Below are 14,704 nucleotides of genomic sequence, written 5' to 3'. Positions count from 1 at the left end.
CCAAACAGGGCGGCGTAGTGCTGCACGGAAACCAACGGGCCCTTCAAAGATGGGCAGGTGAGCCAAGAACACACCCCAGAGACCCTCTCTTGGAGCCCCATCAGCTGGCTTTTTTTTTTTTTTGCGGTACGCGGGCCTCTCACTGTTGTGGCCCCTCCCGTTGCGGAGCACAGGCTCCGGACGCACAGGCTCAGCGGCCATGGCTCACAGGCCCAGCCGCTCCGCGGCATGTAGGATCTTCCCGGACCGGGGCACGAACCCGTGTCCCCTGCATCGGCAGGCGGACTCTCAACCACTGCGCCACCAGGGAAGCCCGTCATCAGCTGGCATTTTAAAGCCAAGCTGTCCATAGCTAACCTACACTGAACAGACCACACAGGGTCAAATAGAAATAAGGAACGGCATTATTCACACACAGCGTCTGGTTGTCCCGTCACCTGCCCACACCCCAGACACGATCACTCCTGGGATCCTACCCTCTCACTGTGGTTGGAGAAAGACAAGCTCCATCCTAGAGTGCCTTAGACACAAAGCACCACTGACCACACCCAGGAAAGAGGATCAAACAAACCAGGAAGCAAAACAATCGCTTTCACTCTGAGGGTCCCCAGCAATTAGGAAGAGTGCACAGAGCAGCTGCTGGGGACCCACCAGCCGGCGGCCTGGTGAGAACAGGATTATGAGCTGACCCATCCACTCAGGCTGTCATCAGCACCGGGGCCTTCTCTTCCAGAAGGCATTCGGGGTCAGGTGGTGTGGACCCTATGTGGCCAAATCCCAAACACAGACCTCACAATCTGAGCAATGCAGCAGACACTCGTGCAAAGCCCCGTTATTTGCAGATGTTTTCTCATCTAAAACCTCCTCCTCAAGATTTCAAAGTATTCCTCTGACAACCACAGACCTGGAAATCAGGAGGGTTTGTGGTAGCCGACATTGGTGGACATTTTTGAAGGAACACAGGAGAAAGGCATCAGATAGAAAAACGCGGAGCAGGCAAGATTGGTTTTACTGACATGCAGCCACAGAGCGCTGCTGGGGCCTCGAAGCCTGAGAAATAGTGCTTAGCTTTCTCTTGGTTTAAATTTTTTCAAAAGTCTCTCAAAGGCTTGCCTGAGTTAATTCCCGCTTAATGCCTGCTGAGGGAAGATGTGACCTGCTTCTCAGGCTGCAAAGTGGTCTGAAGGTTATGCATGAGCCTTTGGAAGGGAGAGGCTGAACTATTACTCATCCTTTCATTGAGGCTGATGGGCGTCTGTAGTTTCCCTTACGTGCTTCTTCAGCCTGCAACCTAGCAGATTCTCAGGGGGGAAGGGAGGGAGGTGGTTACTGAAATTCAGGACTCATCATCTCCAGACAAAACAGACTGCTCACACAGAGCCCTCAAATGAAGCCCTTCTCTGCTTCTCTGGACTTTTTTTTCTAGAAAGAAAACTCAACTCTAGTGTTAAAGGTTGGAGATTCTTATTTGAGCTAAGTGAGGGCTGTCACTGTACTGCTACTAGCACTGACCCTCATCATCATCACCAGCTCCTCTCATTACTGGCACTGTAAGGCCGGCACTTTAGACAGCTTCTCACAGTGCTTCTCTATTTGTCCTGAAGCCACGAAACCACCTGGGTGCCCTGTTAGGAAAGGGTCGTCTTGGACTCACCCTAGACCTAATGAATCAGAATTTCTAGGCTCAACTGCCCCAGGGAATCTGATCATTGGGAACATTTGGCCAAGATTATCTCATCTCATTTAGTCTTCACTGCAATCCTATAAAAACTTATTTACCTCGTTTGACAAGGAGGCAAAGTTACCTGCCCGAAGTTGAATAACCAGGCAACGGAAGGCAGGGATTCGGACCTTCTGGCTAAGCACAAAGAAAGTCACGTGCTAACCTGCCCAGCTATCCTGCTGCCTGCAACACAATGGGAAGTGGTAGAAGCCGTCCTTCTATCAAATTACAGAGCAGTCCCTACTGTGGTACAGAGAAATGGGTGAGGAAAAGACTCCAGACGGAATTAAGGCCAGTATTTACATCCACACACGTGTACCCCAAGCATAATCCAATCCCATTTGGGGGTCCTGTGCTCTCCCTGAGCCCCGGGTCATGCCACCTCTCCTCCTGCCGGGACCTCCATGGCCCACATCAAGCAACTGTAAGCCCCACGTGTGTGTGTGTGATGGCAACCGTGGTCGGGGGGTGAGCACCTGTGATACCCACCAGGAAACTCTGAGGCTTTTCCTAATAAGTATGAGTGAGCTGATGGACTCTACACAGCACCATTTGGCTCGTTAGGAAATAAGTGAGAAGCATTTGGAAATAAATCTCCGCAGGAGACACTGAAGTCATATACGCTATGTATACACACAGGACACAGCCCGGAAATGCATATTAAACACCTTGGTTACATCTATTAAACAACAACTGCTCGCAGAGTCTTACATTTCTAATACCGATTCAGTCAAATGGAAAATTTCAAAGCAGTGTTATTTATATTGAGCTGACAAGTATCCAGCTCAGATGTACTCGCCCCGGGCTTCCTTCCTCCACTACAGCTCAACACACACCCGCAAGCCCTTGGAAACTGACTTGTTAGCTGGTATTCAGGATTTTAAGCAGCTCCACGAGGACTGAGTGCTACTCTCCTTCCAGGAGGCAGGCCAGAGCCCTCCTTGCTGAGCGCCTTTGATTCACCTGAACATGGGGCTGGAAGTTCCCACTCTGCTCACTCTGCACGGGTCACAGGAAGACCAGGTCGGTTAGGACATGAGCAAACTCAGCAAAGCAGAAACCACTCCCTTATTTGGGTATTTCTAGCTGACATTCATCACATGCACAGAAACTGCTGGTAAATCCAAAATGATTCAAATTACACTTGCTTCTAGAAAAGTTTTACTAGCCATTTGGGAAGCTTTAAAAGCGCTTAACTTCAAATGCCTTGTGATAAAATAACAATAGGACTAGATGCATCCCAAGTCATTCTTAAGACAATTGGGCCAAAATGCGGGCTAAAACGTCAAGAAGCTACTTGGCCCCAACTACAAGCAGTGGAACCATAATTACCTGTTTCTCCCCACAGTGTGTCGGTGCCATTGATGTCTATTTCATGCTCCTTTTCCAGTCCCAGCAAGCACTGGACCACCTGTCAGAAGTGGCAAGGTGATTTAATGAGTTCTCAAAGCCATATGTGCTTATTGTAACCTATGTATCAAAGGAGAGAGTGTGTTGTTTTTTAACCATGATTATCTTATGCTGCACAAGGAGAGAAAACATGATGAAAACGGTTTTCCAGCATAATTCGTATGCTATTCACACTTTCCCTTTGAGAAGGAGAAGAAAAAAAGGCAGTGAATTTCGGCAACATTGTTCAGGATTACTAGGTACTCAGAATTCTAATGAATTCCAACATGACCCAAATATGCCAGCCTAATCAACGAAGGACAGGGGAGATCACACACAGTGCAGTTTCTGCATAAGTCGCCAGAAGACGGTGACTCCCTTTTTTCACAAGGAAGGAAAACAAGGTGATGTACATACCCTTTCAGTAAAATAAAACAGTACTGTTCCAAATTTCTCTACTGACAACATTATTCTTTTCCCTCTGTCAAAGAGCAGGCTGGGTCACAGGTGTGGAGGCAGGGGTGCTGGCCCGCGGGGAAACAGAAGTGTCTGAGCCCCGAACCAGAGCCAACGTCCACCCCACTGTGTGCAGCGACCTCGAGCTCGCCGAAGCCATTTTCCAGTCTCTCAATCCACTCCCAATAAGGGCCCTACATCCTAGTCCTGAAAACCTGTGAATGTTACCTTACATGGCAGGAGGGGATGTGCGGATGTGATTACGAATCTTGAAATGGGACGATTATCCTGAATTATCCAAGTGTATATTTGATATACACTTGATAAGAACACAGCTGTTTAAAAGAGGGACAGGAGGAACCAGGGTCAGAGGAAGGAAGACATCAGGAGACAGGAGCCTCAGTTAGAGTGACACACTCTGAAGACAGAGGCAGGGTCACAAGCTAAGGAATAAAGGTGGCTTCTAGAAGCTGCAAAAAATAGAGAAACGCTCTCCTCTGGAACCTCCAGAAGGAACACTGGCTTCCTGACCCAACTTAATTTCAGCCTCTGACCTCCAGAACAGGTTGTTTTAAGACGCTAAAGTCTGTGGACCCTTGTTACAACAGCATGAGGAAACTAATACACCCTTCAAGTCTTTTGGTGAACAAATCCTGTCCTTTTCCACAAAACAGTTACTGGATGTACTGCAGTTGCTTTTCCACAGCTCCCCGCAGCCAGCTTTAAAACGAGCTGAGACCAAGGTCACGTCCACTGTGGCTTCCCTGTGCTCCCTAAGATGATTCTGCACATTCTGGACACACACAGATTTAGGGAACAGCTTAAAGAGGAAAAACACCTACATTCAAATAAGTGGACTTAACGTGCTCTCTCTGAATCTATGTATATGGGTATTTAAAAGTATTTATTTACATTTTTATTTTAAAGGAATTATAATAAACCCACCACATGGTAACAGTTAACACATTTTTAGGAAATGAGTATTTTCTTCAAGCTAAAACATATAGATGAGTTGACTGGCATCGTTTCACATTTTTGTAAATCTCTTTTATGTCTGTATTAAGAAAAGACAGCTGCGTTTTCTTATAGGCTTCTGCATTCAACTTACTGCAATATATTGTGTTGGCTGAAGTAGTGTATGTGTATAGTTTTGATGTTTTAAATGCCAACAGTAAGCTAGCAGTGTGTGCGTGTATCTGCTCTAGTGGTTTAAATGCTAAAAGTCAGCCAGCTGGCTTTGCAACCAAATTTACGTTTTAGTCATTGTGGGGAAGAATCTTACCAAACACTGGCAACTCTATAACTGCTTGAAGATACGTAATACAGCGTGAGAAATACACAGAGAGAGAGGGTAAAATATTATTAAATTTACAGACACACGGGTCAGGAGATGCCAATGAATTCTTCAAATCGAGGAATACTGACACCTACCAGAAATGAAGTGCTCAATGTAACTACGGCATGAGGCTTTCCTTCAGTGCAGGAACCACGAATGGTAAGCACTCTTTCATGCTACCAGAGCACTGAAGTTCTATTTTTAAAAATCCTTCAAATACTCAAGAACAAGTTTATAATTAGGATTCCATGTGATTATTGTTAAAAGATCACAAGGACAAAAGAATGAATCAAAGGGGGAAAAGGTAGACAGCAGAGCTAGAGGGTAAAAATAGAACAAGGAAGGAAGAGGGGAAGAAACAAGGAAGAGCAGAGAATGCACACCATGGAGGGGCTCCACGTGGGAGCAGCCAGCCCCTACCCGGCCAGCACCTGAGACTGTGGGCGCTCCCCAGCGTTTTCACTCACAGGATAGGCTTGATAACAACAGAAGATCTTTACACGTGGTGAAACCCTCATTTTCTTTCATTCCTTTGGTGCATCACAAGCTAGCAACTCAGAAGAAGGTGGATGCAAAACACCAGACCCACTGGGCTACACGGGGCTCCCAGTTTCCCAGGAAGAGCCCTGGCAGCCCCACTCACCGAGCTGTGGCCCATGCTGGCGGCCGCCGTCAGTGCCTGCTGCAGGGCCTGGCTCTTCCTCAGCACGCCTGGCTGGGGTGGGCCCACGGACCACTCACAGGTCAGCAGGTAGCGGAGAATGTCGCCGTGGCCCCTCAGTGCGCTGTGGACCAGCGCGCACTGGCCTTTCTTATCCAAGTGGTCCACCTGGGCGGGGGGGGGGGAGGGGAGGAACAGGGGAAGGTCATGGTTTAGCATCACTTTGTCACAGTGCCCCACACATGCTCTGCACAAACCCCATCCCACTGCAGGTGTAAGGGGATAATGTCCCAGTACGTCTCTCTGGAGAGTCTCCGTCTGAATTACTATGGTATAATTAATGCACTATTCCAGGCCTCGAGTTCCCTCTGTACAACTAGTGATCATAAGACATCCTCCTCGCAAATGACTCAGAGCTCCAAGTTCTCTGGGAAGCAGGTATGAGGACAGACCAAAACCTATACTTCCCAACCTTGGTAACTTGGGCAGAGTATTCTAACTCTGCTGTGACAAGCTATGACTTGGGGAGTAGAGCAGTTCTTTGCTTACTGAGACAGGAAAGCCAGCGAAAGGAAGGGATCTGGAAAACCCAGCTCTGAAAGAGGAAGAGCAGGAAGACACCCCAAGCGGCATTTTACTGGGGAAGGCAGGTGACCCAGGACGTGTCAGCATGCTAAGTGTGGTCGCAAAGCCAGGAAGGCCGGCTAGCCACAAATGGGGAGTACCCAAGTGCTGCATACCCCCTAATGGTGCAAGAGGCAGCAGACAACACATCATTCCCTGTCTAAACCTGGAAATGTTAGCCTGGAAGGGGATTCAGGGTCCAGCCTTGCTTGCAAATTCTGAGGATGCTCTACACCTCAACACAGAGGCTTCTGCAAGAGCCACTACACAACCCATCCCCTCCTACAGAGCTTTCAGCTGGCCTCCGGATAAAGCCCAGCCGCGATTTGGAAGTGGAAATGGAGGTGTGGTGATGAGCAGTAATGAACCCACCGGGAAGGCTTACCAGCAACATTTCCCTTCTTCCATGAGCTAAGGGTGACCTGTCCCAAATGCTTTATTTTTGAGAGAAAAAACCAAAAAGACTCCCATAGTTACTATAAGCCTAATATCTTGTCGTTGAACTTTAAAGATCCTAACTATAAAGAAGAAAGACACACATCAGTGATTTACTTCTACTGTTGTTCAAAAGTACCTTCTCCCTCCCCCAATGAAGTGCTTATAAACCTAAACAGAGTTTACTGGGAACTTGGCACTGTTCTCATTTAATCTCTTAACATTGATAGTCCTCGAGTAACCCCTTAACAATATAGTCACTCTGTATTGTTAACATACTGATTCACTTATGCTCACACAACAGCCCTGTGGTAGGTCCTGTTGTTATGCCCATTTTACGGATGAGAAGCCTGAGGCACACAGGCTCAACAACTTGCCCAACGTCCCAGCTGGCAGCTGGAGAAATGAGAATTTGGGGCCTTCTAGTGTTCCTGCAACCCTATGCTTAAGCACATGCCTTCCAAGACCCACAGAACTCATTTTATTGGTTTTTTTTTTTTAAAAAAAGATATGAAACGGAGTAAGTAGAAAGGAGAAAAAAAATCAAACATTTATATGTTTTCAACCAATCCAGTGCTGTGTTAAATTCTGTGACAAGTTCCAGGGCCACACTTGCAGGCTTTTGAAAGGATGGCCTTACTCAGGCTGCTGGCGGTCAGGAGCCTCCCCTTGGGCAGGATTAAGCAGAGTAAGAGCTTCGAACAAAACACACGGGCCCTCTCTTTCTCGGAGGTGACACACACACCCACATCAGGCTACATCACACACTGTCTGGAGCCTGTAGCTCCACCTTTTCTGTTTATGTGGTGATTTCTGTTCGCTGCAGCTTGACAAAGCAGAGACCAAAGGGAGCTTGGCCCAGAAAATGAGAATTCTACAAGCAATGGAAGACCCCTCCCACCTTCACCCCTGCCTCCCCCGCTGCTGCTTACCCTCGCCCCCTTCTTGGCCAGCAGACACACCAGCTTCGTGTGGCCGGCAGCGGCCGCGTAGCAGAGGGCAGTCATGCCGTTCTCTGACGTGCCGTCCAGGCAGGCGCCAAATTCCAGGAGCAGAGTGACCACCTCCTCGTGGCCGAGGTGAGACTGGACGCACAGGATCGGGGCGTTATTTAACACTTCGGTCCTGTAGTTCACGTTGGCCCCTCCCAAAATTAGGAGACGGCTCACCTGTGGGAGAAGGTCCCCCAACAAGATTAATTTCTCACGTAGATGTCAGTCACAAAAACAGCTGTGGAGAAGGGTGGTATTCTTGATCCAGTGGTTCTCAAAAACTTGAGGGTGCACCAGTGTGACCTGCACATGCACTGAAAATGGACATTCTTGCCGGTGGGAACGTAAAATGGCACAGCTGCCACGGAAAACAGTATGGAGGTTTTTTAAGAGCCAGCGATCCCACTCTGGGTACATATCCAAAGGAAATGAAATCAGGATCTTGGTATCTGCACTGCTGTGTACGGAAGCACTGTTCACAATAGCCAAGAGATGCAGGTGAACTAGAAGGTCCACAGATGAACGGAAAAATGTGATATGTAAATACATACAGTGGAAAATCACTCAGCCTTTAAAAGGAAGGAAATCCTGTTACTTGCCGCAGCACAGATGAACCTTGAGAACATGAGGCTAAGTGAACTAAGCCAGCCACAAAGAGACAAATACTGTATGATTTCACTTATACGAGGGACATAAAGTAGTCAAATTCATAGAGACAGAAAGTAAAATGGTGGCTGCCAGGGGCTGGAAAAAGGGGGAAAAGAGAATTATTTAATAGGCATGGAGATTTAGTTTTATTCTAGAGACCTACTGTACAATAATGTGAAAATATTTAACACTACTGAATTCTGTCCTTAAAAATAGTTAAGATGGTACGTTTTATTTTATGTTTTTTTAATCACAGTTAAAAATTTAGAAATGCACATTCTCTGGAATCAGACCTCTGTATTCAGTAGGCCTGGGGTAGGGCCTGAGAATGTGCCTTTTTTTTTTTTTTTTTTTTTTTTGCGGTACGCGGGTCTCTCACTGTTGTGGCCTCTCCCGTTGTGGAGCACAGGCTCCGGACGCGCAGGCTCAGCGGCCATGGCTCACGGGTCCGGCCGCTCCGCAGCATGTGGGATCTTCCCGGACCGGGGCACGGACCCGTGTCCCCTGCATCGGCAGGCGGACTCTCAACCACGGCGCCACCAGGGAAGCCCAAGAATGTGCCTTTTTAATGAATTCCCCCCAGGTGATACTGATGCTGTTGGTCTGGGGACCACCCTTTTTTTTTTTTAAATTAATTTATTTATTTTTGGCTGCATTGGGTCTTCATTGCTGGGAAGGGGCTTTCTCTAGTTGCGGGTGAGCGGGGGCTACTCTTCGTTGCGGTGTGCATGTTTCTCATTGCAGTAGCTTCTCTTGTTGTGGAACACAGGCTCAGTAGTTGTGGCTCACGGGCTTAGTTGCTCCACAGCATGTGGGATCTTCCCAGACCAGGGCACAAACCCGTGTCCCCTGCGTTGGCAGGTGGATTCCTAACCACTGCGCCACCAGCAAAGTCCCTGGGGACCACACTTTGAAAACCACTGTTTGATCCAAATAAAAACAGAAAATTCATTTTGGGGGGCAATGAAATAATCATCACAGGATTAAATAATTAACAGTGAGATAATAAAGCCAAGAGTGAAAGCAAATACTCTCTTTTCTTTACAAGGAATTGTACCTTCAAGAAAAAGCAGAACATGTGACAATGTTCACATGCTTGGGGCTGTCAGCAACACAAGACTCACAGAAAATCAGCGGCTTTTTCTACTAATCACTACATCCACCACCCACTTAACTCCTTGGACCCAGATATCAAGGGAAGTTTGTTATTTGTAGGTTTTAAAATAAAATCACAGAATACCTTAGGCAAATTTTAGCTATACTAATATCTTCTTCAAATCTCCAGGTCATTGGAAAAATGACACTCCTTTAAACACCTATTAAGAGGCCCACTGTGTTTCTTCTAACAGTTCCCTTCAATGGTCCCGGATCGACATGAATCACTCCCAACAGACCCTGGCCACTTCCGGGCTGCCCATTAGGTGTGAAAACCACACAGACTGGGTCTCTCATTTGACCGGAGACACATGGGATCATTAAAAGATACAGAAAGATGACAAAACACACAAAATTCAAGGTATTTCAATGATATGGTGTCCACAAGAGTAGCTGACAGAATACTTACAAAGTGATAGAAATTATTATTCTGGTGGTGACACCACACCTCAGAAGAGTGAGACAGCATACAGACAGGTTAGAACCCAAAGCGTAAAACCTGAAGCGGTCTGGGTTGCCACTGAAGCTTGAACCCCAGGTGCCCCAGCCCTTCAACTCCTTCTCTGACCTTGTCTCCCAGCACCCTTACCCTCACTTCCCCGCACCGTGACCATGCTGGGTCTAACGCTTGTCCTACAGCAATGGCAAGCACGCCCTGGCCTCCTGGTCTTTCCCCCTTTCTCAGATAGTTCCCTCTGCCAGGAATAAATACCCTTTCCATAGCTACAGATGACAAAGGATCACTTCCTATGGGTCCCTGCTTCAATGCCAGGACACCAGGGAGAAGTCCCCCCATCCTATACAGAATGCCCCCAGCCCTCCCCATGCACACGCCACCCCCCCCAACACACACACACACAGAGGCCGACCCCGTGCATGGCCATCTACTCTGCACACTCCACTTCCCGGCTCAGCCCATGGCACAAGATACTGGTTCTAAGACACAGAAGTTCACAGAGAAGAGAGGTAAACATAGCCCCTTTATGGGTGAGGATGGCCCACAAGTCAGTTCCTTCCTGCCATTAGGATCATCACTTACAGTTAAGGAAGGACCGCTTGCAGCTGGGGGGAGGGATAAATTAGGAGTTTGGGATTAACACATATACACTACCAGATATAAAATAGTCAACAAGGTCCTACTGTATAGCACAGGGAACAACACAATGTTTTGTAATAACCTAAAAGGGAGAAGAATCTAAAAAATTATTTATATATATAAAACTGAATCACTTTGCTGTACACCTGAAACTAATACAACATTGTAAATCAACTATACTTCAGTTAAAAAAAAAAAAGGAAGGAAGGACAGCTTGTACCCAAGTGACCAACACCTGCCTCGTCATTCACCCAATCAGGGGGACCATCTTTCAACCCCATCTGGGTCAGCACCAACCCAGCCTCCTGCAACAAACCAGCACGTGAGGATGGAAGGGCAGAAAAAGCAGGGAGGAGAAATCTGGAGAGCTGTCCCTGTCCCAAGGGTGACATGCGACACTCAACCTCGGGCAAACTCACCCCTGCCAAGCTTGCTCTTCCACCCTATGCAGGTTTGCTCTTAAAAACAGCACAGACTCAAACAGGATTTGAAAGCATGTTAAAAGGGTAAGTTCTCAACCAAAGTAAGGGTTTTTGAGAAAATTATTTTCCTTTGAGTAACCGCCAACTGTATAGCAGGAATAAGACAGTGCTGCTGACACAGCTGGGGATTTTATCAAGGCCTATGAAATCAGTTCTTAGGCAAGAGGAATTACAGAAGAACCCTAGCAGCTTTTTCAAAGCACACATAACATCACTGAGGGGCACATCGGACTCTGGTCACCAAAGGACAGGCAGGAATTGTTTGTAAATTCCCAGGGTGACTTTGACAGCCAGTTACCCTCTCTCTCCTCTCTCCCACCAATCCCATTCCCTCTTCAGATTCATGAGCCTAAGAGAAAAAGATGAATTAAATAGTCTGAGTTCCCAATCAGCCCCTTAACTAACTTGCTGTGTGATTTTCAGAAAATTACTCAACCTCTCTGTAATTCAAGTGCCTCCTAAGAAAATGACAGTACACCACCCCATGTTTCTACTGGACAGAAACTCTTTCCTAAGAATGTTGGCAGGTGTTGTTTCAGCGCTGTCTTCCTGAATACTTTATAAGAAAAGTCTTATGGAGGGTATGTGCTTAGGGGCAGAGCTTTCCTAAAGGTATCTGTTATCAGTTCTCTATCTGCTTCTTCGGAAAGACATTTCCTTTGTGGGTGCAACGCTGCGGGTATTTTTACCACTTACCCCCCAATCAGTCTGTGGATCTACCCCGAACCCACGTTTCTTAACCTCGCTGCACAATGAAATCACCTGGGAGCTTGCAAGTTTCCAAAGCCCCAGCCCCACCCTGGGAGAGTCTGACTTGGCTAGGGCCCGGGGCTCCTGAGTGGCTCCACCTGGCAGCCATGGCTGTAAACATGTCAGGTGCAGAGCGCACCTGTGGAAGGAGCACGGGCTTGCTCGGCGGCAGGCACCCTTCCCGCTGTGGGATTTGCGTCACCCTGTCACTGCCCTCACCCTCAGTTTCCTCAGCTGAAAGGTGGAGATAAAAACAGTTTCACCTCCTCGGGTTGTTGTGAAGATTAAAAATGAACGTGCCAGACACACAAAGCACTTAGCACAGCCCTCAGCATCCTGTAAGTGCTAAATAAATATTACTTGCTATTGTTACAATCACCTTTGATGGAATCTTTAGAAGAGACAAGGGCCCTAGTCCCTGACCCCTGGAAGGCACAGGAGGGCGCTCTGCCCCAGGAACCTGGAGACCCGGAGGGTCTGGCCTGCCTGGGCTGCTCACCAGCACAGAGCAGCAGGGAGACCTCATGCTTATTTGAGGGCAGATGTGGACCCATTAATGCCTCATGACGGGCAGCTCCCCTTCACGACCACCAACCTGCACACTCACAAGTTCTCAGGTGCTTACAGTAGAATCTCAGTTCTCACCTGACCATATAATAAATGCCAAGTATTCTCCCAAGAGTTTTAACATCTCAGTGAGGTTTCCCATCACTCTATGATGCAGGTTCTTTTGTTACTTTCATTTTACACGTGAGAAAACTGAGGCTCAGAGCAGATAACCCACAAATCAGCCCTGGGCACAATGCTAATTAGTATCACAGAGCAGTCCAGCAGCCGAAGCAGCAGCTCTGGCTAAGATTACTACGCCTTCGAGGAAGGGGTTTTAAATGGTTCTTCCTGTACATTTTCTCCCAATCACATGGAAATCGTCTGGTCATCACCACCACGAAGCTCTCCCCGGATAACACCTGGAAATGGCAATATTACCTATATACTTCTGGATTTGATGAATACAAGAAAATAAAAAAGGGGCTGGGGGGTAGGCAAAAACGATGGGATCCTGAGGAACAGAAGAGGCACTGTCCAGCAAGGTCGTAAAGTGGGAAGCTCAGTTTCCTCATTAAGTATGTTGGAGGTTCTCATCAATACAACCGGTGTGAATGTGTGCTGCCTAGTAGTTATGCAGAATATGACTGGATCCTCTGAGCCAGGGAAGTTGGGCCAAAGTCCATGCCTAGTTCCTGTCTCCTCCCCCGCAGCCCCAGCTCCAGCTCCAGCTGAGAGAAGAATCACAACCTTAATTCTCTTGAGTGCACAGCCTTCGGGAGCCTGTGGCTGGCAGCCGGTCCCATGCGACTATGTGAGCAAAACAACCAGCTGGACGGGAGCCTGAAGGCACTGGCGGCAAGCTCCCCAGTGGGCCAGCCAGGGCCCGGGCTGGCATAAGCCTGGCCGGGCAATGGGAGATCACATTGTTAGAAATCACAGGCATGTCACCAAAATTAAAATTCATCTACCAAGTAATCATCCAGGAGCAAGTCGCTGTAATGGACCAAAGTAGCAAACTGCAATTATTGCTCAAAATGACATCCCTTCCTGTAATGACATTTAATACTCTCTAAAAAAACTCCTTAATTGCATGCATAATTTTAAATTACCGTAATTTGTTCATGAGTCTGTGAACCCCCCCTCTTTTCTTTTTCTTGAAAGATAAAAGAAACAGAAGGATAATGAATGCCTTAAAATTCGGTAACCAAGTTATACATTTTGGGGGATAGCGTAGAGGTAGGTGACACTGGAGTTCTATAAAACAAAGTAAAGATGAATAACTCTTAAAATTGCAAATATGTTAAAGAGGAAAGTTTATAATCCCAGGAGGGTCAAGCTCATTACATTATTACACTGTACCTTTTAATTTACTGCCTTAAAAACTCGTATTCAACAGAGTATGATGTTCCCCATTTATTTTTCTCCACATTAAAATAACTTCTGGGCCCATAATTCATTCAAATGGTGACAACAGATTCTGCCATTTTAATTTTTCTTTCTTTCTTCCTTGCCATCATTACAGAATTTTATTAATTATGGAGAAGCCAAAAGATATAATTTTAACTGAAGTGAAAGATGAAACAGTGTTATTACAGTAAACTCAATTCCAATTTCTATAAAAAGTAAAACAGGGCTTCCCTGGTGGCGCAGTGGTTGAGAGTCCGCCTGCTGATGCAGGGGACACGGGTTCGTGCCCCGGTCCGGGAGGATCCCACATGCCACGGAGCGGCTCGGCCCGTGAGACATGGCCGCTGAGCCTGCGCGTCCGGAGCCTGTGCTCCGCAACGGGAGAGGCCGCAACGGTGAGAGGCCCGCGTACCGCAAAAAAAAAAAAAAAAAAAAAAAAAGTAAAGCAAAAAACAAAAATTCTAAACACAATTCCTTCATCACGTGAAGTCTACGCTTGGCATGTTCTCCACCTTTTGCAGAGTAACGCTATCTAAAAAGGAAGCGCTCACTTTGACCCCAAGCAACAGCTTAGAGCTCGTGCTCCTTAACTATAAAAGCGGCTTCCCTGTCCTCACCGCATGAAACTTGCACGTAGCTTCAGTCGGGACACAAGCCCTCAAGCCTAGAGGTCTGCAGAGTGAGTAGAAATGTCCAAAGGAGCAGGGCTGAGCACAAGGTTCCCAGGAGCGGCTCCCTGGGGCTGCTCTACTCCCAGGCACCCCACCCAGGGGTGAGCCAGGCTGAAATCCAATGTGGCCTCTACCCATCAAGCCTGGAACCCCAACAGTGCTGAGCCCACCTGCACTTTTCTATTTGCAAAAGACCTTGTCCGAATCCACCAGGGGGTGGTGGCCTTTCTCTAACCAACACCCAAGCTCTTCACTGGGCAGCAGGGCTGTGGGTGAGCTGCCCCAGGGTCAGAGCACCGCTAGGTCCTTCCTGACACCCAGGCTCCTCCC

At 47.5% G+C, this 14,704-nt stretch overlaps 1 protein-coding gene across 5 annotated transcripts in view; it reads right to left on the bottom strand.

Annotated features, from left to right (window-relative positions):
• TANC1 (tetratricopeptide repeat, ankyrin repeat and coiled-coil containing 1) overlaps positions 1-14,704 on the bottom strand; it is a 230,501-nt gene that overhangs the window by 27,758 nt on the left and 188,039 nt on the right. For all 5 annotated transcript variants that reach the window (XR_013828769.1, XM_079924582.1, XM_079924583.1 and 2 more), the window contains 3 exons: positions 7,557-7,793; positions 5,548-5,733; positions 3,056-3,134 (listed from right to left, as the gene is read on the bottom strand). Coding sequence is in view for 4 of the 5 variants with exons in the window: in XM_079924582.1 (XP_079780708.1) it covers positions 3,056-3,134; positions 5,548-5,733; positions 7,557-7,793 (502 nt within the window). In the remaining variant the exon portion in view is untranslated. The remainder of the gene's footprint in view (positions 1-3,055; positions 3,135-5,547; positions 5,734-7,556; positions 7,794-14,704) is intronic.

The sequence above is a fragment of the Stenella coeruleoalba genome (genome assembly GCF_951394435.1).
Source record: "Stenella coeruleoalba genome assembly, chromosome: 6".
Lineage (NCBI taxonomy): Eukaryota > Metazoa > Chordata > Mammalia > Artiodactyla > Delphinidae > Stenella > Stenella coeruleoalba.
This window is presented reverse-complemented; position numbering and strand designations above follow the sequence as displayed.